Genomic DNA, 22,638 nt, shown 5'->3' with positions numbered 1-22,638 from the left:
TAATTATCTAATTAGTTAAAAATCCATTTCTTATATAAGAGTCGTAAAATTTAATGGAAGTTGCTGAGCTAGATTAAAACTGAATTTCGAATTAAACATTAGAAATCCAGCTCTTTAGCCAACATCGCCGTATAAGGCTATTATTACAATAAAATTATTTGTTTGCTATAACGTATAATTTGTGTTCGTAATTTTTCCAAGGACTGTATTCAGTTTCGGAATTCAATAGCAATAACACTATAACTTTCACGCAGTTATAAAAATATCAGATAAAAAAAAAAAAGAAGCTAAAAAATCAATTTTTAATTTATAATTATATCCAGACTAGAACAAATTAGTGGTTCCAAATATATATACATTTACGAAATTGTTTTTATTATCCAATAAAATCTTGAACACTTAGCGTGTCAGGCAACTTCAAATATTTTAGCAAGAAAAATGTCTTCAACAACCATTACAAATGCTTTTAAGTAAAATAGTAATTCAAATAGGCGTTTTGTGTCAACTCTATGAGAACATTTGAAAATGGTAGGATTTTGGTTATATTCGCTTAGAATCTTATTTAAGATATTTTTTGAACAAAACCATCTTGATATAACACTATCTTGATATAACATATATATGTATACATGATTGTACACGATGCTAACGCGGATCTGGTTTGAGCGATCTGACAGCAGTGGCAGCTTCTGGAAACATTGTATTATAATTAGCTACAGGAATTGCTACTGCACGAATAGTTCGACCTAATGAAAAAAAGGGCAAAAAAAAAGATTTATTAAAAAATTACATGTTGTATTCATAACTGCGGCCGAAACTGAAAGGAAAAGAATGCCTAACGATGGGAATAATTATTACACATATAACAGATTTGACAGGTTGAGTAATTTACATATTGTCATACACAGATACTGTCAACAAAATATTGAAACTTTTACAATACGTATATATGTTTAATACCGACATTTATGCTCAAAAATCAAAAAACAACATCAAACTGACTAAAGTCTTCTTAAGTGCAAATATAAACTTTACTATGTTCTACTAAATGCGCATGGCCGATAGATAGTAAACAATACACGATACTAACGGAATCATTGAACTTTAAAATGATCATGAAATATACATAAGGTCAATTTACCTGCAAACCATCTTCCATTGAATGTCTGTAATATTTTTTGAGCTGTATCCGGAATAAGTGTTTTAATGTATACATTTCCCTAGGAGAATAGCGCCAAAAAATAAAATTAAATTCTCTTTGCTTTTCATTAATATTGTTTTCATAGTAAACTATAAAAATTTAAAGATAATGTAAACTAAACAGTCTACAGTGTGTGATAAAAATAATGTAGAAACAATAAAATAACAAACCTCAGCACTTATTTTATCAATTGAGATATGGACAACAATTCCCATTTTAGTAACCTCTTCTAAAACATCATTTCTAATATCCAATTCCCAATCAGATTCTGTCTCCCTTAAAAATATTTTTCTCAAATGTTTGAACTTAAACAAAAAAGAAATTTTTTGAAAAATTTAATAAAAACAATTCACACTTTAATCTTATTCAAATCTTTAATCAATCTATTTTAATCTAATTGGTTTATTTAGAAACTTAAACATCAAACATTAACTTTATGAAACGTAAAATAACTATGTAGCAAAAAGTACAAAAAAATCCTACTTTCTTGGATCAAACAGATTAGATAATATTAAACAGGTACTTCCAGCAACATTCATCATAGGAGTAGGAAGCATAGCAGGTATAATAGGAGCAGTTGGAACTTGCAAACCTTAGCAAACAAATATTATGTTATGAGCAAATATTACATCAATAGTATAACTAGTCAGGGACGATCGCAGAGTTTTTTTTTGGGATACCGGTTTTATAAGTTTTACTAGAAGTTTATAATGGGTTAGAAATTTTCGGAGTAAATTTATGTCTAAATTGTAGTAAAGAAGAATTCTGGAAATAAGAATTTAACATATTATATAATAGCCAATGATATTTGGTGAATTATATTACTACATCAAAGTATGGAGAAATTTTGTTCATTTTACGTAACTAATTTGCAATGGACATGCGCTACTTTAGTTACTCTAAAATTATTTCATTTAAGATTTTAATTGTTAGAAACTGCAATTTTAATAAACATTTACATAGTAAAAAATTGGCTATTTTGTTGAACTACTTTTCTGACATTGGACGTCCTTCATGTTTTATAGAACTATATTTAACTCAGATTTATAGGAGACAGGCAAACTGGAATATATAAAATATATTACTTTTTATGTATATATACAAGTATACGTTCAGAAATAAGAGTTTGACAAGCCTTAGTAAGTAAGATATTCCTAAGTAAGTAAGAGTTTGACAAGCCTTAGTAAGTAAGATATCCCTTGAGAGCTATTATAAACATTATAGTTTTTCATTCGAATTTAGTGTCAACAAATTGTATAAAGTTTTCAAAATTAACAAGTTGCATCATTAAAATTTATTTTATTAGAATTTAGTGTGAACAAATTGCATCATTAAAATTTATTTCATTAGAATTTAGTGTGAACAAATTGAATCATTAAAATTTATTTCATTAGAATTTAGCGTCAACAAATTGTATAAAGTTTTCAAAATTAAGCCAGTAACTAAAGAAAAAAAAAAAAAAAGAAAAAAGAAATTCAAATAGACAGTAGCTCCTAAAAAACAAAGCTGGCTCTGTAAAATAATTTTAATGAAAAAAAAAAAACTATTATATTTAATTTACTTAAGCTTGTTAATTTAACAGAGCTTTAAAATATAATCGATAACTACATTAACAAAGATAAGTTATCCTTAAGTAAGAAAAAAAAAAAAAAAAATTATTTATTCTAAAATTTACCAGGACTGCAAGGTCATTCACTCAAAAGTAAACGAAATCTTATTTCAGCATATTTACTGTATTGTTAACTAACACAGGAAAGAGCACCAGAGTACAAAGAAAAAAAACATGAGATAATAGAATCATAGAAAAAATTTATTTCAAATTTCTACCAAAACAGAATGAATTGTGTAATAGTAATGAAGAATGAAATTCAATTAGTTAATGATTGATATGTGCAGTTAACATTTTAGTGAAATCTATAACTTCTATTTATTTTTAACCATAAACACAAAATATTTAAATTTGTTTATTTAAATCTGTTGTTTGATTATTAACCAAAATATCGTTTGGTTATTAACTAAACAGCAGATTTAAATGTGCTACAGCTTGCAATTACTTTTTAATCTATCATATTTTTCTGAAGAAATAGCGAATAAATATAAAAAATACTATTTGATTTTGAGTTTATAATGTTAACTACAGTATATAACACGTAATTCGTAGTAATATGTATGCTACACTTGACCATTAAGATTTTGTTAATAACCTAAAGTTGTTAAAAACTTATTTTTAGCGAAAAAAACTTTATTATTATAAAATAATTTTAAATGCGCTCTCTTACCTGAACCATGAGTTTGAGCAAGTTTTTGCATAAGCGATGCTCGTGATTGTGCATTCATTTCTATTCCTCCTTTTTCAGTTTCTTCATCATCAAGAAAAGACATTGAACCATCTGTTCTTTCTGAAACAGTATTTACTTTCATTGGACGTCCAGCTAATTCAAATCCATTCATTTGCTCCATAGCTCTTTTTGCAGCACCAGCTTCTCTAAAGTTTACAAATCCAAATCCCTTTGAGCGATTGGTTTCTGAATCATATTGCAGTTGAACACTTTCAACAGTTCCAAAAGGTTCAAAAATAGCTCTTAGCATTGGCTCTGTGATATTGTAATGCAGAGATCCAACATAAAGTTTCATAGGACCTTGCGGTTTAACTAAAGCAGCTTGAGCCGCAGCATAACGATTCTTTTCAGCCATTGTAGGGGATACCATTATAGGAACTCCAAGAAGTTTTTGTCCAGATAATTTTATGGCCTAAAAATATTGTGTAAAAAAAATTCTAACTTTCTAAAATATGTTTATTAAACTTACTATAGACTAAAAAAAATGATAAGGTAATTTATGCTTAAATAAACTTACCAAAGTAACAGCACTGGCATCTGTAAACTCAACATAACCAATTCCTTTAGATCGTCTAGAGTTTCTATCTGATATCAGGCGAACATCCCGAACTTGTCCAACTTTACTGAAAAAATCTTGAATATCGCGAATGGTAACTTGTTTAGCTAACTGCATTATAAAAACAGTGCGGGAATCACGCTCTTCTTGAGAAACATGTTCTTCATCCCATTCTCTCTCACGACTGATATCATATAGTGTTAAAAACCATTTTCTATCTGTTTTTACAATTTTACTTAAATCAATACAAATAATACTTACTCAGATAGCAATGAAATTGTAGTCACCCCATCTCTACTACGACGAATCCTATACAATAAGAAATAAGCCTATGTTAGTCACTATATTGATTACAAACTGATTATTAAACTAAAAACAGTTATTAAAATATTTATTGTAATTGCTTTATTGTTATCTTAAAAACTCTCAGAGAGCTCTCTGTATAATAACTAAGATAAATCTAAACAACTAGCACAATCTACGGAGAATAACTATGTTCTAAAACTCCTTCCACTGCATTTATACTTTCATAGCCATAATTCAATGCTAAAATAATCTTTTGGGGTAGCTGGAATGCTTCCACATTCATCAGAATATATGGAATGTATAGCTTAAACATTCTTTTATTTATATAGCACAAGCACCTGAATCACAAATCAATTAGTAATGCATTTCTTATTAGTTATAAATCTTACATCTTTTTAAATTCTGCGTTATATATTTTTGCATGTTAATCATATTACAAATACTTAGTCAATATGCTTCTTTATGAATGAATAGATACCAAAAATAACTTTTTTTCTTTGAATAAAAACAATTTTCGCTGATTTAGTGTTAGGCTGATTCCGAATTAATAATACTTTTTTATAATGAACTTAAATTGCTAACAACCCAACACTCAAAAGTTTATAAAGACAAAAATACGTTTGAAATATGAATGGTTTTGCAAGTAAAAATCTACAAAAAAAAAAAAAAACAGAAAAGTACAAACCAAACTCAAGCTAAGCTCAAAAAAGTCTTTTAATAATGATTACCCTTTGAATAACTTTTTTGTAAAATCATTTTTTCCACCACCATTACACTTGTAAAAATAATGCTCAAAAATCTTGCTGTTGAATTCAAACTGCTGTTACTAAGACTAACCACGGAAAACTTATATGAAGAAAGGCAGTCAGAAAAATATTAAGGGAAAAAAATTCAATTTTTTAGGTAGCAGATAAAGTTGTACATAAATGTATAACCATATTTTAAGCCTTGATACTAATACTGGGTTATCTTTTAATACATTTACAACATCAATAGATTTTTGCTCAGTGTTGAAATTTTAATCAACATATACCATAAATGAAAAGGTTGTTAAATATGGTAATAAAGTGGAAAAAAAAGAAAGAAGGTAAAACAAAATTCCTTTTTTTGTTATTGTTTTGTTAGTTTCTCTCATTTCAAATTAATAAAAATATAAATTTTGTTTAATTTAAAAAGATTTTTTTTGGCAACTAACTTTATGTTATTAATCACATGATTTATGCAACAAGTAGTGTTAAATCTTTTAAAAGCTAAGAATGATTTTCATGCATGTTTAGATTAAAAAACAAACTAGGTAGTGATTAAAATTACAAATATCAAGGACTTCAATTAAGCCTCACTAAATCAAGACTGTAAGTAAATATACATAAAAATCAAGACTGTAAATACATTTACATAATCAAACCTCTCTAAATATAGACTGCAAGTACATATAAATATATAACATACACTTCTCGATCACTTGAAGGACCTCGTCTAGGACTTCTTCTGGGACTTCTTCTAGGACTCCTTCTTGGGCTTCTCCTAGGAGATCGACTTCTTCTCCTAAAAAAAATTACGCATACCTACAATATTCTTATAAACTACATTGGATTAAAAAAAAATTATTCTAAAAAATAAAAAATAAAATTTAAACAAACAAAAAATTTATACTGTAAAAATGGCTAATACAAGAAATTTTTCACTAAAAATTGAATAAATTGCTTGTAAGAGAGAATATATAACTCTTTTTTTTATGATAAACTCTACAAAAAATATTACTAATATTTTAGTTTTAAAAACTTTTTTTTGTACTGATACGCATTTTATTAATCAGAATTAAATTTCGGACAAAATAGTAAATAGTTTTTGAAATTAAACTTTGCAAATTAAAGTTATTTTTTAAATATCTATTATTTTAGATCCATTTTTTTTGAATAGATTTTAAATTCAAATTTAACTTGATTTCAATGATATACAACAACTTTTTTTATGCATAGTTTATTTGGTTTGTACTCATTTTTAATTATCCAAAAAAAAAAAATTGAAAAAAATAAATAATAATTCCAATAATAAGTTACAACATTTTGTTAAAATTTCGAAAAATATGATTCATTTGTAATAAACCATTTTTACGGTATATTTAAATTAAAAAAAAAATTTTGCATTAAAAAAAACTTGTTTCACAACTTTTTCACATTAAAATAAGCGCAGAAATAAATCAAACATAAGTTAGAGCATAATTACACTTTCATTTATCAGAGATGGGAAGACATTTTTAAACGCAAAGCTCCAGGGCTATTCAGACCTGGTAAAAAAAAAGAAGTAAAACCAAGAGTATTTTATGAAACTTCCCACCTGTCACGCCTTTAATAAAAACAGTATACATATCTTTAAACTAATTTTTACAATTTATGAAACACTTTTGAAATTTTTTCCAATAAATTAGTAAAAGAAGCGTAACAAAACACACACAGATCATTTATACTTTATTTTCTTAAACTTTTAACTCAAAGACAAATATCATTATACTACCATCATCATGACTTAGGGTTACTCTTTTAATACATAAAATCTGAAATTTGTATTAAAATTCTAAAAAATATGAGAAAATGACAGATACATGTTTTACATTTCCATTTAGAATTATTAAGCTGTTGATAATGACTTTTTTTATATTTGGTCAAAAAAGTAAAAATATTCCCATAGATATACCCACAATCTTTATCTGTCATTTTTTTCTTGTTATTTCAGTCAGCTGAAAATCTTTTAAAAATCTCAGTCATACCTTTGATAATCATAAGAAGTTGAGCGACTTCTCCTTCTCGGAGATCTTGATCTCCTTTCGTGTCTAAAATTTTTACTTTTAAGATAAGTGTCTTAAACGCTATAATTTTTAAACTTCAATGGAACAGATAAAATATTTTATTTTATTACCACCAGTAAAAAGTAAAAAACTTTCTTATTCAAAACATAAAATAATTTATATTTTACCTAAAATAATTGAAATAAGTTCATAACACTAATGTTGTCTCAAATAAACTGCAATAATTTCAAAAATACGCACACAATCAAAACTAAATGTTTTAATAAATGCACTCAAGTTAACAAAAAACAAACAAAAAAAGCAATGTTTTAATAAATACTCACACAAACAAAAACACTTATAATGGAATGTTAATGTAAAACCGTAGTTTTAATGATTATACATCTACTACTCTCATACTTATTTCATACTTTGACTTTATACTGCAATTGGTTATTCAAATAAACTTTACATTCTGCTTTTGGGATTACTTTGATGATTTTTTTAAAAAAAACAAAAAAAACATTTTGATTCATCAGTGTTAAATCTATAAGATTTAGGTGTTGATTGCAAAAAACATATCAATTTCAATTTTATTAGATAATCTAAAAAAAATTTTATGTCTTAAAAATGTGTAAAATTTCATGTCTTAAAAATGTGTAAAAACTTTTTTATCCGCATTTTGAAAATGAGCATTAGTCAAATATTGGTCCATCTCGAATTAAAAATTTTGCTTAGTAAACAAAATAATAGCTAACCATAATACTCTTACAAAAATGAAATTTGATTTTATCAAGACATTTTTATTATGAATATTTTATTTTTATAGTATTACACTTTTTTCTAAGCGATAATCCAAAATACAGCATTATTTTGTAGTAACAGTAAAACACTTGAATTTTTGAAGTTTAGTTTCAGGCTTAAAATTTATTAGAACCTACTTATTGAACAAAAAATAAGCTATTAGTTTGCTGGTTCAACCTGATACAATTGTAATAAAAAATTTACTGTAGATTTTTGTAATAAATACAAAAAACAAGCGTTTTAAAACACTGTCATAGTTGACATGGAAATAAGTTAATACCTTGCCTTTCTTTAAAAAAATCATATATAGGTAAATTTTTTTTTTGATTAGCATTTTTGCACTATAAGGTATATATCAAAAACTGAATATAAAACAATGAGTAATCTTTTTTTCAATTAATTTTTGTGTGCCAAAATATCCAATTTTAAGGTATACTGTTCAGATAGATTCTATTTTTTTTGCAGCTAAACAGCCCAATCTAAAAACGAAGTTTAAAAAAATATTTTTGGCATACCTTTGGCGTTCATAAGAAGTTGAACGACTTCTCCTTCTTGGAGATCTCGACCTCCTTTCGTGTCTAAAAGTTTTTACTTTCAAGATAAGTGTCTTGAACAAAATAACTCTTAAATCTTAATAAAACTGACATTTGTTACTTTAATACCACAAAATAAAACAGTTTTTAAATTTTAAGCATAACAGAAAGATTTATATTTCATGTTAGTAAAAAACAAAATTATCGAAACAAACTCATTAAATGTTTTATTAAAATTCTTTCCTTTTTTTCTTTTTAAGTTATGTTATATTAAACACACTCAAACAAAATTAAACTAATGTTGTAACAAACACACTAAATTTAACCACTATATCATAAAGTTCTTGTCATATTTAATTTATTTTGGTTTTTATAACTAACATTGCCGATAGAGAAAGGGTTTTAAAAAATAACTATTGAGGCTAATAGTATATATTGATAAAGCTGAAAATAAACGTAGACAAAATTTCAGCCATACCTTCGACGCTCATAAGAAGTAGAACGACTTCTCCTTTTTGGAGATCTTGATCTCTTGTCTCTAAAATTTTCACTTTTAAGGTAAGTGTCTTATACACTTTTATTTGAATGGTTTAATATTTTATTATAAGAGGTGTGGAGCTAATGCCCAACATTTCAGTGGTGTAATTTTAGATTTTAGATCAAATTGCCCGTCAGGCAGATAAAAACATTGCTAATTACTTGCTTGAGTTGTTTGCTGTGAATATACATAGCCTGGTACCATTTTAATTTTTGTTTGCAATTTTTTGCACACAACAAAATATTTAGTTCAATAATCAAAACACCAATATTGTATTTTAACAGAGAAAAAAAAGTTAAATTCTATTAATGAAATAATTTTTTTTTTTAAATATTTTATTATTTATTTTGATTAATTAAATTAGTTAACTATTTTGTTCATGAAAAAGCACCATCTTTTTAAGAATTAAAGACAATGCCATTAACAATGCACAACGTTTCACAGTAATAAAAACATAGAAGTCTCATTTTAAATCCAGAACATGTGTAATTTATTAGGCCTTCTTCTTTCAGTTAAGCAAAGCATAAACTTTATATACCAACTTAATTATAAAGAAGCCTAGTTGCAATGCTATTTAGAGAAAAAAAAATGTCTTTAAACAAAACAAACAAAAATCATAAAGAAGATACTTGTATAAATTTTTTTATTAGTAAACAAATGCAATGATTTAAACTTTTTTAATCTAGCTCCACACCCCTAATTATCTTGTTGTTTTAGAAAAAAAAAAAAGTAATCATAAAATAAAAAAAAATTATAAATTCAATTTATTTTACCACACTTAACCGTTAAATAATTACCTTCTTCTATCTCGAGAACGGGACCGGCTTTTTCTATTTAAATAAACAAAAAATATTTATTAAACACCAGCTCTCAAAATATCATAAAAGCAAATAATACAACTTTTGATGGTATAAAAAAAATATTATTAATATAATTATCAAGATTGACACTACTTTTAATTTACTAAAATTAAAAATTAGTTATAAATATTGAGCATCAAGCGAGAGGTTCCGAGTTCGATCCCCACCATGCACCTGGTATTACCACGCTCAACTTGTTTCTCCGCGCAGCGGCCTTGTTTGTCAAGGTTCGTGTTTCGCAGTTATAGAGTTGAGAGAGGATTATAACTACTATTAAGTAGCCTTCTCATCTGTAGTGGCCTTCTCGGCCTTGAGGAGGTGAATAACAAAAAAAAAAAAAAAAAAATTTATATATATAAAATTAGCTCTATATATATATATATATATATATATATATATATATATATATATATATATATATATATATATATATATATATATATATATATATATATATATATATATATATATATATATATATATATATATATATATATATATATATATATATATATATATATATAAAATTAGCTAAATATTTATTTGGTATACTATCTAAAGTAATTCTCCTTGTAGTAGTACCACAATAAATTTACTCAGTAATAAGTAAACTAGTTTTTTTTGTTCGTAATGTTTTGGTGTTTGTTTTTCAATTGATTATTTTAAAAAAAAAAAAAAAAAAAAAAAAAAATAAAATAATTAAAACACAGCTTTCTTTTTTTCGAAGATCTTTCCTTTAATACCAATTTTTATGTATAAGAAATATCAATATAAGATAAGAAATATCTAAGAAATAACAATACAACATTTTAAGTAGTAGATACATCTTGTATACTAGTTAGAGCTTTCACTCTCTATTTAAGACCAATTTTTGAATATGGAAATGTTTTTACAACAGTAGCATTAGTGCGTGCTGTATAACAGTAAGATCAATCAAAATACATACCAAAAAAAAAACTATGTTTGATTTCATTGAAAAAGCAATTGTATGGCATAACCAAACAAACCTTGTCTTACTGAAAACAAGCAAGACAAAGCTCCAAAAAACTGCTGGATATAATATTGGTTATAATTATAATTATATTATAATATTAATTTATCTGCTCCCACCCTCTAAATGTGTCCTGTATAACAAAATAATAGTGGAATTGAAAAATTTTCAACAAAAAAAAAAATTGGGGGGTACCTTAAGGCCTTAAACTTCAGACAGGTTCTTCAAAAGTATATCATGTTGGGTCTTAAAAGAAACAAAATTATGTAAAAATTTCAAAAACAATCATAATTTCATAAAAAACATTTGTAAAAAAAAAATTTTTAATAAACTTTTTTTGTAAAAATGCATATTATCATTTTTAGTAAAAAATGTAATTTTTAGGCAGTAATATTTAAGATAATTATATTTTTAAATGTGCTTAAATTTTCAATTATTAATTATAATTATTAATAAAAAATTTAGAAAAACAATATAAAAATATACTTTTTTTATTTTTAATCTGTGGTCTTATTTTAAATCTAAATAGAGTCATTGTAAGTATAAGTTATTATATTAAAAAAAATACAGGACATCAAAAATTTTCCACTTATATTTTTTAAAACATCTTATAACAAGAATATTGGTTGGTTATGCAAAGGTTCTTTTTTACTTTCACAGCTTCAGCTATAAAGGTAAAACAAACGTTAAATGAATTCCTTTCATATTTTTAATATTTTCAAATTTTTAAATGTATTACATGTTTTTTCTTTTGCAAACAGATCATTTTTTATCTTTATTATATGTAATGACAAAAATATTGCTTTCAGTCGATTTTTCATTATGTTCATTATGCTTTATACTCTGCAAAGGATAATAATCAGAAACAAAATCAACTTATAATGATTTATGGTAGCAAGTATATCGGGTATAAGTATCTGGTACAGTTATTAAAGTAAATATATCACATTCTATATTCAAGGGATCTTTGATTGCTTTTCTACAAAATAAATCGTATGAATCTTTATAGATGAGAAGATTTTATAACAATATTATTTTGAACACACCTTATATGCTTTGTAGCAACATGAATGATAACAAACTTTATTAGCAAAACAATCATCATAAAAACATTGTTTATTGCTACCTATTTGCAATAGAAAATTTGTTTTACTTTCATATTCAATTGCAAGTCACAACTTTCCAGCATTCTAAGTTAATAATTGAGTTAGTCTTTGGATTTTGAATACTTTTACAAACCTTTGTAAATAAAACATATTATTAAATAAAATATCTAATATGTGTTTTAATTATTCAATAAAAAACTTCACAAAAGTAGTATACAAATTTACTCTTTTAACAAAGTCATTTCTTTAGAGTAAATCACTTCAAAAATGTTAATTAAAGACAAAAAAAAAAAAAAAAAAAAACTGAATCATAGCATTTTAGTTATACTTTCTTACAGATGATCCATTTTCTTGGTAGCAAATATCAAACTTTGATTTATTTATTAAATTTGACAGATAAAAATCTTTTAACTAATTTTTATAAAATTAAAAAGTTTATTTAAATCTACTAAAACCTAAAATGGTTTCTGTTATAAACATTTTTGATTTTTATCTTTGTCTTTTCAAAATCCTTTCTAAAATATTTAAAATTTTTGATAACAAGAACGATGATTTACCAAAAGCTGGTCTGAATTAAATCTGCAACAACCGCAAGTTGTTGTTGATGTTGTACTGTATATAAAAGTTGTTGTTAAATTGTACTTTATTTCTTCGCTTATAAGATTATAACTGTTGTAACGTTAATGAATACCAGAACTTGTAATGAAATACATATATATTATAAGTAAGCCATCTTTACATGCATATATATATTATCTCAAAAAAAGCCACGTATATATATAAACATTGTTCCTGCTCGTCGGCATATAATTAAGCTCTACGGCTTCACATCCCGGAAATGTATTGGCTTTTCCCCCCTCGTCGACCGTGTAGTTCTTCGATTCTGGATATGTTCTTCCTTAGTTACAAGTAGTTCTGGCATATCATGTATATCAGATCTATAACTATTGGAAGGGTCGAGATTCTCATTGTTGATGGGATCATCATGTATATCATCTTCATTATTCATACGTGTGTTAGGTTCATTTAGGCGTTTGTTTATTTGATCACAGTGTGCTAATGTACCGGAAGAGTTATTCCTCAAAATGATTGCAGTGTTAAGACCAGCCTGAGATATGAATGCAGCAAGTTCAGGATTGGAATCTGGTTTTTGTCGATACCATAATGGTGTTCCACTTTCAAAACTCATAGTGAGAGGAGATCTTAGCTGTCTCCCCATCATCTCGGAAGGACTTCTTGATCTCCCTGCATGGGGTATTGTCCTATAGCTTAAAAGCATTCTGCTTAAATATTCACATAATGGACCTTTATCTGGTGAATACGCTTTTAAACCCATCTTTACTGTCTCTACCATTCTTTCGGCCGCTCCATTAGATTGAGGGTTGTATGGCGGGGTTTTATACGGCAAGCAACCTATTTTCTTTAGCCACTGCTGCAAGGTGGTATCATGAAATTCAGCAACGTTGTCGGACACCAAAACTTCCGGAACTCCATTACTCGAAAAGACATTTTGTAGTACTGCCTTCACTGTGGCAGCTTCACGGATATTTACCTTAATAACTTTCTACCATCCAGAAAAGGAGTCTACTAAAATTAAAAACAGTCCTATGCCCTGCATATGGGCATGATCCATATGTACTCTACACCAAGGTTTACTTTCATTTGGCCATGTATGTAATGTCCTCTCCTTCTTCGCTTTTATTTCAGCACATTTTTCACAGCTTTTTACATATTCTTCGACATCTTGATAGTAGCCAGGCCACCAGGCTTCCAACTTTAATCTACATCGGGTTAGCATTGTGCCACAATGTATGTCATCACAGACCAGTTTGATGAACATCTTTCTCATTGTTCGAGGAGGTATTATGAGATCTCCATTACATATGATTCCTTTTTCGATAGTCAGTTTATTCCTAATAGATTTATAAGGTCTTTCTGTTACAGAGCATCTGTTCCAATTATTTTTGCTAATTCTGGTTTTGATGTCCATCAATACTCTATCATTTTCCGTTTCTTTTATTATTTGATTAAGGTTAACAATATCTGACTTGACTAAGTGTATAAATGTCCCTTGGCCCTTCTCTTCATCTTGTGATAGAAAAGACAATCTTGATAAAGCATCGGCATGAGGAATATTCTCTCCCTTCTTATAGTTTATTTCGTAATCGAATGCCATCATTTGTATGGAACATCTTAAAATTCTAGCGGATGTGACTTTGGGCAGTTCTTTATTACTATCAAATATAAATTCTAGTGGCCTGTGATTGGATATTAGCTAGAATTTTCTACCCAACAGAAAATGCCTAGCCCTGTGAGTAGACCATACAATAGCCAAAGCTTCTCTTTCAATATTAGAATATCTTGTCTCAGCGTCTGATAAAGTTCGCGAGAGATACAATACAGGATGGCCATTTTGTGAATGTATTCCAGATATAGCTTTTTCACTGGCATCGGTTGTCAATTCTAGATCTTGGTTGATGTCATAAACCTTTACTACAGGTTCTTCGCTAAGGTTCCTTTTTAGCAATTCAAATGCATGTTGATGTTCTTTTTTTCATTCGAATATAACCCCTTTCTTTCTTAAATTGCTTAAAGGTAAAATTTTTTCAGCTTATTTTTGTATATGTCGACCATAAAAGTTTACTAGTCCTATGAACGACTCAAGTTCCTTTTTATCCTTAGGAGGGTTTATTCCTAGTATTTTGCTGACTAGATTACGATTTGGGGTAACTCCCTTTTCTGACAGTTCGTATCTTAAAAATGAAAGACATTTCGCTTTATTCACTGATTTTCTTGTATTTATGCTCATTCCAGATTTCTTCAATTTGCTCAAAATTTTATTCAAATTCGATTTAAGTTCTTCAGCATTTTCCGCACCAACACATATATCATCCTGGAGTATAATCATGTTCAGGATAAGATCACCCACAACAGATTCTATCGCTCTCTGAAATATTGCACTCGCTGTTTTTATTCCAAAGGGTAAACATGTCTATCTTAATAGTCCGATAGGGGTATTAACTGTAGTTATTTCTTGTGCCTCTTTGTCCAACTCAATTTGATGATAAGCTCCCTTTTGATCAATTTTAGCAAAATATTTTATTCCCGCCATTTTATGGAATACAGTCTCAATATTGGGGATAGGATATGAGTTTGAGCATATTTTTTGAATAACCCTTATTTTGTAGTCTGCACATATGCATAAGTCTCCATCTGTTTTTCTAACAACCACAAGTGGTGATGCCCATTTGCTTCCACCAGGAGGGACCCTTTGGAGCAAACTTTGTTGTATCATCTCATTCAGTTTATCTATCAATAGTGGTTTAATGTGAATAGGGAGAAGTCGCGATTCAAAATAAGTTGGTTGTATGTCGTTTTTAAAAAAAAATTTGCTCTGTAATTAATTAAACGCCCATGAACGATAGGGTCTATACTATTAATTAATTTCGTAGCATTGATATTTAATACATCCATACCAATTAGGCTATGATTTTTATTACAGTCTGCAACGACAATTCGTACTATATTCATTTTTGATTCAGTTTCCAAAGTTGCTTCAAATTCGCCTAGGACTTTTATGATTGTACCATCAAACTGTTTCAGACGAAGATAGCATTTTTGTAGCTTCAGTTTAGACATAAGTTCCCAAAAATTCTTTGGAATGATTTGTGACTTGATGTGACTTGACTCCTGGTGTCAACTTGCATTTTCATATTATAATCGTTTATTTTTACATCAATCTCTGAATTTGTACCATTCATGTTTATGGAGTATACACTAGTATCATCGTTATCTATTTCCTCTACTGTTTTTTCATACTAAGTGTTTGTTCTGCATACGTTTTTAAAATGGTTAAACTTCCCATATTTTGTGCAACTTTTCCCAAATGCTGGGCATTTCCTAGGTGGGAGCTGAAGGCCACAATATTTGCATTTAAATGTTTTTTCTTTGTTTTTATCAATATGATAATGCTTCACAATAACTTTTAACAAATACTACTATTACAATTTTAATCTTCATGCTTAAAGAAACTCTGAAAATACTTTAAACAAAATTCTATTAAATTTGACAGGGTTGTCATGCTTCACATCGTCTTTAAAATAAATCAAAAAAATTTTACACTTCGGTGTTTGTTTTTGTTTTTAGCAATCTTTGCCTTTCATTTTTTAATTTATTTTGCATAACACTATCACATTTCTTGTATTATTTTTAAAATGTCAAAAACCCATTAATCTTGAATACAACACACGTGAACGAAAGGTTAGAACAGAAAAATGCGTATTGTAAGCAAAATATAGTGTTTCATATAGTTAATATTTATGTTTATTTTTTTTTTCACTAAATGTCAACACACAAGTTTACATCCATAGAACATAGACCCCAATTTTGAGCAAGAGGATGAAAGAAACAGATATACCTGCACACTGTCTATTTCATTATTTTTAATAAACTTTAAGGTAATATATCTAATTTTATTAGATTAGAACTAAACTAAATTAAATAAGATATTTTCAGCCTGGAGGATTAGGAAAAATAAGGTTGGTAATAAAATGCTGACTGTTAAAGGTCGGCAAAAAAATTTGACACAAAGGGGTTACCATAAAACATAGAAATGAGATCGGCAATTTTTTGCAGACCTCAAACACTTTAAGGTTGACTGTAAGGTCAGCATTGCTGAATGCCGACTCTAATTCCAAGGCTGTATTTTATATATTTATTTTTTAAATTTCTTAATTTTAAAAATAGATATTCAAATTATTACAAGCTTAACTGCTGTTTGGTTTAGCTGTTAAGCCACCAATACCTTATCTCTGAGACATCATAGCCTAAGTAAAATAGAAACTCAAGGTCTCTCAGAGGTCCTAATCAGAAATTTTACAACTATAAAAGAAAAAGAAAAAAACACAAATTACTTTTTGCGATCTTTTGATCTTGATCGACTGCGCTTGGAATCTCTTGACTTTCTGTCATCTTTGCTGAAAATCAAATTAATAAAATAATTAAATAATTAAATATACAAATTATTTACACAAATAAACCAACATCTCCAATTCTTAATTTTTAATATGCTATTAATTCTTTGATACTTGGCTCTTTTTGAGGAATAGATAACACCCATCAAGAATAAATAACCTTTAAAGTCATCTTCTGAGACTACTGCCACGCTAAATCTCATCATTCAAACAACCCTATATTTAAAAAAACTCTGTACCTACAATATAAAACAAAGAGCTTTAGAATTATTCTGTGAATGATTTTTAGAATTGTTGGTTTTTAACTTTATTTATGCCAGCTAAATTTAACTAATTTAGAGTAATACATTAAATCTATTTTTACTAGCCTTCAAATTTATATTTCATTTTGATCTGTAAAATATTGATGAAAATAGTGTCTTCACACCAAGACAAAGAAAGTTCTAAACTATAAATGAAATAAATTTATCAAAACAAACAATTTAATGGAAAAAAAATTTAAATTATATAAAAGTAGGAAATATAAGCATAAAAAAACTTAACCCCTCTAGCAAAGAAAAAAAAACAACCACCCATGAAAAATAAAGTGTATTATTCTCCATTTAAACTATACTAAATGATTTGTCCTGACAAATGTTTGCATTTTCAGTTATTATTTTTTAACAAAATACAAAAACATCAAAAGTTGATTTTCAACAAAATGCAGGGTGACACCATGTGCCTGACAGATATTGCTTAAAAGTGCTCATATTGTATTGAAACTGTATGAGGTTTTCAGTTGCAAAAAAAGAAAAAAAAAAAAAAAAAAAAGTAATTAGTATTCATGCTAGCATTTATAGAAAAATTAGTAATTTTTTCAAACAAAAATATTTGATTGAATGACAGTAAGTGCATAAGACAAAAAATTTATTTATAATTTTATCAATCAATTAACCAGAATTTTGTAACATAACTTAACTACTTACAAAATGAATAATTATACTAATATACTTACACAATCTGTTAAATAACTACCTAAAAAGTTCCTTTCTATTCCTACTCAGCTAAATTGAATTTTAATTACAATAGCTTTTATATTTAAAAAAAGTAACTGCTACATATAAAAATGGTAGTAATTGATATATGAATAACTCTAGTAATTGATAAATGAATAACTGCAGTAATCGATATATGAATAACTGCAGTAATTAACACATTGAAAAGTAATAAAAAATGTATAACTTAACATGCGATGTTATGCATTTATTTTCATTTATACTTTATCAATACTAATATTTTTTAAATTTGTATAAAAATTGTATACAAAAAATGAACCATAAATGATAAATAAAAAATGATGTTGAAAGAATAAATAAAAAATATAAAAAGTGTGCATATATCAGGGACAGATACAGCATTTTTTGATGTTTGAGACTAACTTCCAGACACGGAGCATACCATAAACATTTTTATATTTATACTCATGTCAAATAATAATGGTTTGTAAAAAATTACAATGATTAGAGCCTGCAAACAAAAAAAACCCCTAAAACTTTGGCCACAACTGCTCCAAACATGAGAGTAACAAGTTAATAAAATATTTTCTTTTAACTATTTAAATTTATATTTATTGATAAATTCTAAATTTCATACAACAACCACTTAGCATTCAAAATTTATAACCTTATAGAGATTCAAACTTTATATGGTCATAATTTTTGAAGGCTGAGAAATTATATTACCAAATCTAAAATTTATTGATGAATATTAAATTAGATAAGAAAAGAAAAAAAAAAAATTCATAAACTTGTTGCTCTCACAATTTGGGGTAGTTGTGGACAAAATTTTGAAACTTCTTTATTCCCAGGCTTGAATCACTACAATTTTTTGTCAAGTGTCTTTATTTGACATAAGTATAAACATATGAATGTTTAGAGTTTGTTTTATGTCTTTAAGTTAGTTATCTATAAGTTAGTTATAATTATCTCAAATATTAAAAAATGCTGCATTTGCCCCTGTATGTATGTATGTATCAGGGATGCGGGGGCCCAAAAAGACTCTGGCTTTATATCTCTATTTTTCCATGTCTGTAATGTCCAGAAGCTCTAAACATGTTTGTTGACTTATGATCTGCTATAATAAAAAAATTTATGATTTAATGACTTGAAACTTATTGTTTTTAAGCCCGGAGTCCTTGCTGCCATTATACGTAAGAACTCCGGGTTCAAAAAATGATTGTTCCTCTAACCTAAAAGTATTTTTTCCCTATTAGTAGTCCATAAAATTATTTATATTTTTAGAGCTCCTGGATACCAAAAACTAGGATAAAGTAATCTTTTTGTGAATTTCAAATCCAGAGTCCTTTTTGGGACTCCGCATCCCTGGTATGTATGTATGTATGTATGTATGTATGTATGTATGTATGTATGTATGTATGTGTATATATGTATAGATACATACATACATATGTATATATACAAATGTATATATATGTATATATATGTATATATATATATATATATGTATATATATATATATATATATATATATATATATATATATATATATATATATATATATATATATATATATATATGTATATATATATATATATATACATAATGAATATAAAAATCATATAGTTTGTAACACCAAGTAAAAAATAATTTTTTATAAATTTACAAAATAACAAATCAGAAGCAAATGCAGCATTTTTTATGTTTGAGATGACTTCCAGACATGGAGCAAACTCTAAACATATAACAAGTTTATACTCATATCAAATAAGGATGCTTTGTAAAAAATTGTGATGATTGGAGTCTGGGAACAAAAATGCCCTAGAATTTTGGCTTTAACTGTCCCAAAGGTTGATAAAATATTTTTTTTATTAATCGCAATTAAATCTTAAACATCAAAATTCACGTCTGGAAAATCTCAATCATCAGCCACTGCTAATTAAGTTAGAGTATACCCAGTTTAAAATAAATAAATAAAATAGCAACAATAGGATATAGCAGGTTGATTAAAAAAATTATTTAGAAATTTACTTCTAATTAGAAGTTAATCTTCTATTTAGTTCTATAATTGCCATTTGTGACCCTGCCACAAAACCAAACAACTCAATAAAATAAAAAAAAAATCAAGTTTAGTATTTCTTTCTAAACTTTGTAAAACAGTTATAACATTTAAGAAAATTATTTCAATCAGTTTTTATAGACATTACAACTTGGGTTTCTTTTTTACTTTTTCTTCAGAATTCATTTGTTTAAAAAGCAGTAAAACAAATTAACATTGCTTTCATAATTTCACACTGCTAAAAATTTTTTTTGAATCTTGAAACAATCAAAAATTCATTTGCAAAAACTTTAAGCAATATAATTATGACCTTTTTTGGTACTATGGTATTTTGGTATTATGACTTTTTAAATAGGTTGAAAACAATGTTTATTTCTATATATATTTAAAATCTTTTGTTACTTTTTACTCATTAGAGCAAATTAGTTTTAGCAAACTATATTAAATAATAACATTTACTTTGCCACAAAAAAATTAAAATTGACCAACTGTGTAACTTTAAACTCAAATTAAAACCATTTCATAAATAATGCAAGTTGTCTGGGTTTGAAACTGCGGAGGTCTTTCTAAAATCACAATAAAAGATGATAGTGCAAATTAACTGGTTGTGCGCAAACTAAGTAATTTTTTATTTTGAAATATTTTACATCTAATAAAACTAAAACCTAACAAAAAAAACTCTTGGATGTCATGTTATCAACAAAATCCTAAAAAAAATATCATTTATAACCTATAAAAAAAAAAAAAAAAAAATTAAATCATTCAAATTAAGTTTTAAGATAACACCAACATCAATAAATTAGCTGAATAAATTTTAAGAAAATTTCCCCATACAACAATAATTTACATTATTGCCTTGTATGAACTTTAAAAAACATTGACAGTACAAAAAGAAAGGAGACAATAAACATATAGTAGGTAGGCAGCATTTTTGAGATGGGTTCCAAATGAGGAGATCTAGAAGAACAAGAAAAGATTTTCTTGTAAAAGTAGAACCTCTTAAAATATCTAAACCTATTTAAATAATACATTAATAATATTTTTACTATAAAAATAAGACTTACCAGTTATTTTATAAATGTAAAAAAAATTCTTATATGTTTAAAACTAAAATAAACAAATGACTGTTTACTAGAGGTTGATACAGGTATTTATTTTAGGTAGAAAAAAATTCCTCAAGGGCATTTAAGATAATTTTTAAATGAGAAAGCTACACTTCAATTTTTTTTATTTAAAAATATCTAAAATCTGTATCAATCCCTGCTACATCGCTTAAAAATACAACAAGGAGCAATCAATTATGGAACAACTTCAGTAAATATAAATTATAAAATAATTGAGTATACAATTAGAGGCCTCACTATTTCTTACAATCACTCAATTCAACCCCTGCAAATATTTTTATAATATACTACTTTTTTAAATAAGTCCAGAAAACACCAAGTCTATATATAAATCAATTTAAAAAAGAGCATAAAATTGAACTAATAAAGTATAAAGATATTTTATTTAAGCAACCTTTTTTTTCTCTTTCTGTTATCATCTCCACTATCAGTGCCACTTTTTTTTCCATCATCATTTCCATTTTCTTCCTGTAATTTTACAAAATAATAATAAGACATAAAAACTTATCAATAAAATGTACAATTATTATTATGTATATATTGAATTGTGCTTAATTTATAATACAGGCTGATGCTGATTCTATAACAGAGTAAAATTTAGAACATACCTTGCAATGCCAACTGGCAGAAAACAATTGGGTAGAATATTATAATAAACACATATGTAGAATATTAGTTGATAGAAATATATTTAAGAGACAGCAAGCCAAAGACCACTTGGGTCATAAAAATTTTACTTATAAAAAACTAATCTGAATTAAATATTATTTCAGAATATATTAACACTTTTTAACAATCAACTGTTTATTTCACTTAATTAGCTTATAATTTCCTAAAAAAAAAAAAGTTGACATACAATTTTTTTTTGGGACAAATAAAGAGAAATTGCAATTAAATAACATAAAATTTAAAAACACAAGGCTATAAAAACTGTAAAATATAAAAAATTAGCCTAAATTCTACTTACTGGTTTTTTGTAGGGAGCTTCTAGCAAGTCATCCACATCAAAGTCATCGTTGGCTGCCATTTTTTAGAGAAAAGTTTTTAATTCTTGAATGGAAAAAAATTATATAAATTTATGTGAACATATCAAAGTAATACAAAGCTTAACTCATAAGCTACCATATATATATAAGGAATATTTTTCAGATATCGAAAGAACTGTGATTATTATTCAGTTACAAATATAAATTGCATAAAAAGTTTAAAGAAAACTTAATTTGTATGTAGTTTTGACCCGCTATAATATAAGGACTATGAGGACCTAATATTATAGAGGCTCTAAAATAAAACATTAACTCCAAAATTGATGTATCTACACTTAAATACACCTATTCCTAGAGTTGCCAGATGTGCGGCTTATATGATGGAGAATACAGTAACAAACCAATGAAAATAAATTTTTTTACTGTGTCCTCCTTTGTAAAAGATGGACAATTGACAACCCTATTTCTAAACCTATTCCTAA

The 22,638-nt window shown here is 26.7% G+C and overlaps 1 protein-coding gene across 8 annotated transcripts; it reads right to left on the bottom strand.

Moving 5' to 3' along the window:
- Positions 1-297: 297 nt before the first annotated feature.
- Positions 298-22,255, bottom strand: LOC100201157 (RNA-binding protein 39). 8 transcript variants are annotated; one of them, XM_065819236.1, is made up of 15 exons: positions 22,138-22,255; positions 21,565-21,638; positions 16,933-16,995; positions 9,860-9,892; positions 9,003-9,062; positions 8,507-8,569; positions 7,170-7,232; positions 5,852-5,947; positions 4,358-4,405; positions 4,058-4,280; positions 3,481-3,952; positions 1,685-1,793; positions 1,372-1,477; positions 1,142-1,220; positions 298-746 (listed from the first exon to the last, which is right to left on the bottom strand). In XM_065819236.1, exons 1-15 carry the CDS (start codon positions 22,195-22,197, stop codon positions 646-648), a joined length of 1,650 nt encoding a protein of 549 aa, XP_065675308.1. In that variant the 5' UTR covers positions 22,198-22,255; the 3' UTR covers positions 298-645. The 8 variants fall into 8 exon arrangements, with proteins under 8 accessions (XP_065675308.1, XP_065675310.1, XP_065675311.1 ...); XM_065819238.1 differs by lacking the exon at positions 7,170-7,232 and having other exon boundaries at positions 22,138-22,254; XM_065819239.1 differs by lacking the exon at positions 8,507-8,569 and having other exon boundaries at positions 22,138-22,254.
- Positions 22,256-22,638: the final 383 nt, after the last annotated feature.

Source organism: Hydra vulgaris, chromosome 15, assembly GCF_038396675.1.
Source record: "Hydra vulgaris chromosome 15, alternate assembly HydraT2T_AEP".
Taxonomy (NCBI): Eukaryota; Metazoa; Cnidaria; class Hydrozoa; order Anthoathecata; family Hydridae; genus Hydra; species Hydra vulgaris.
The sequence above is the reverse complement of the archived record's forward strand: the minus strand, read 5'-3'. Positions and strand labels throughout refer to the sequence as shown.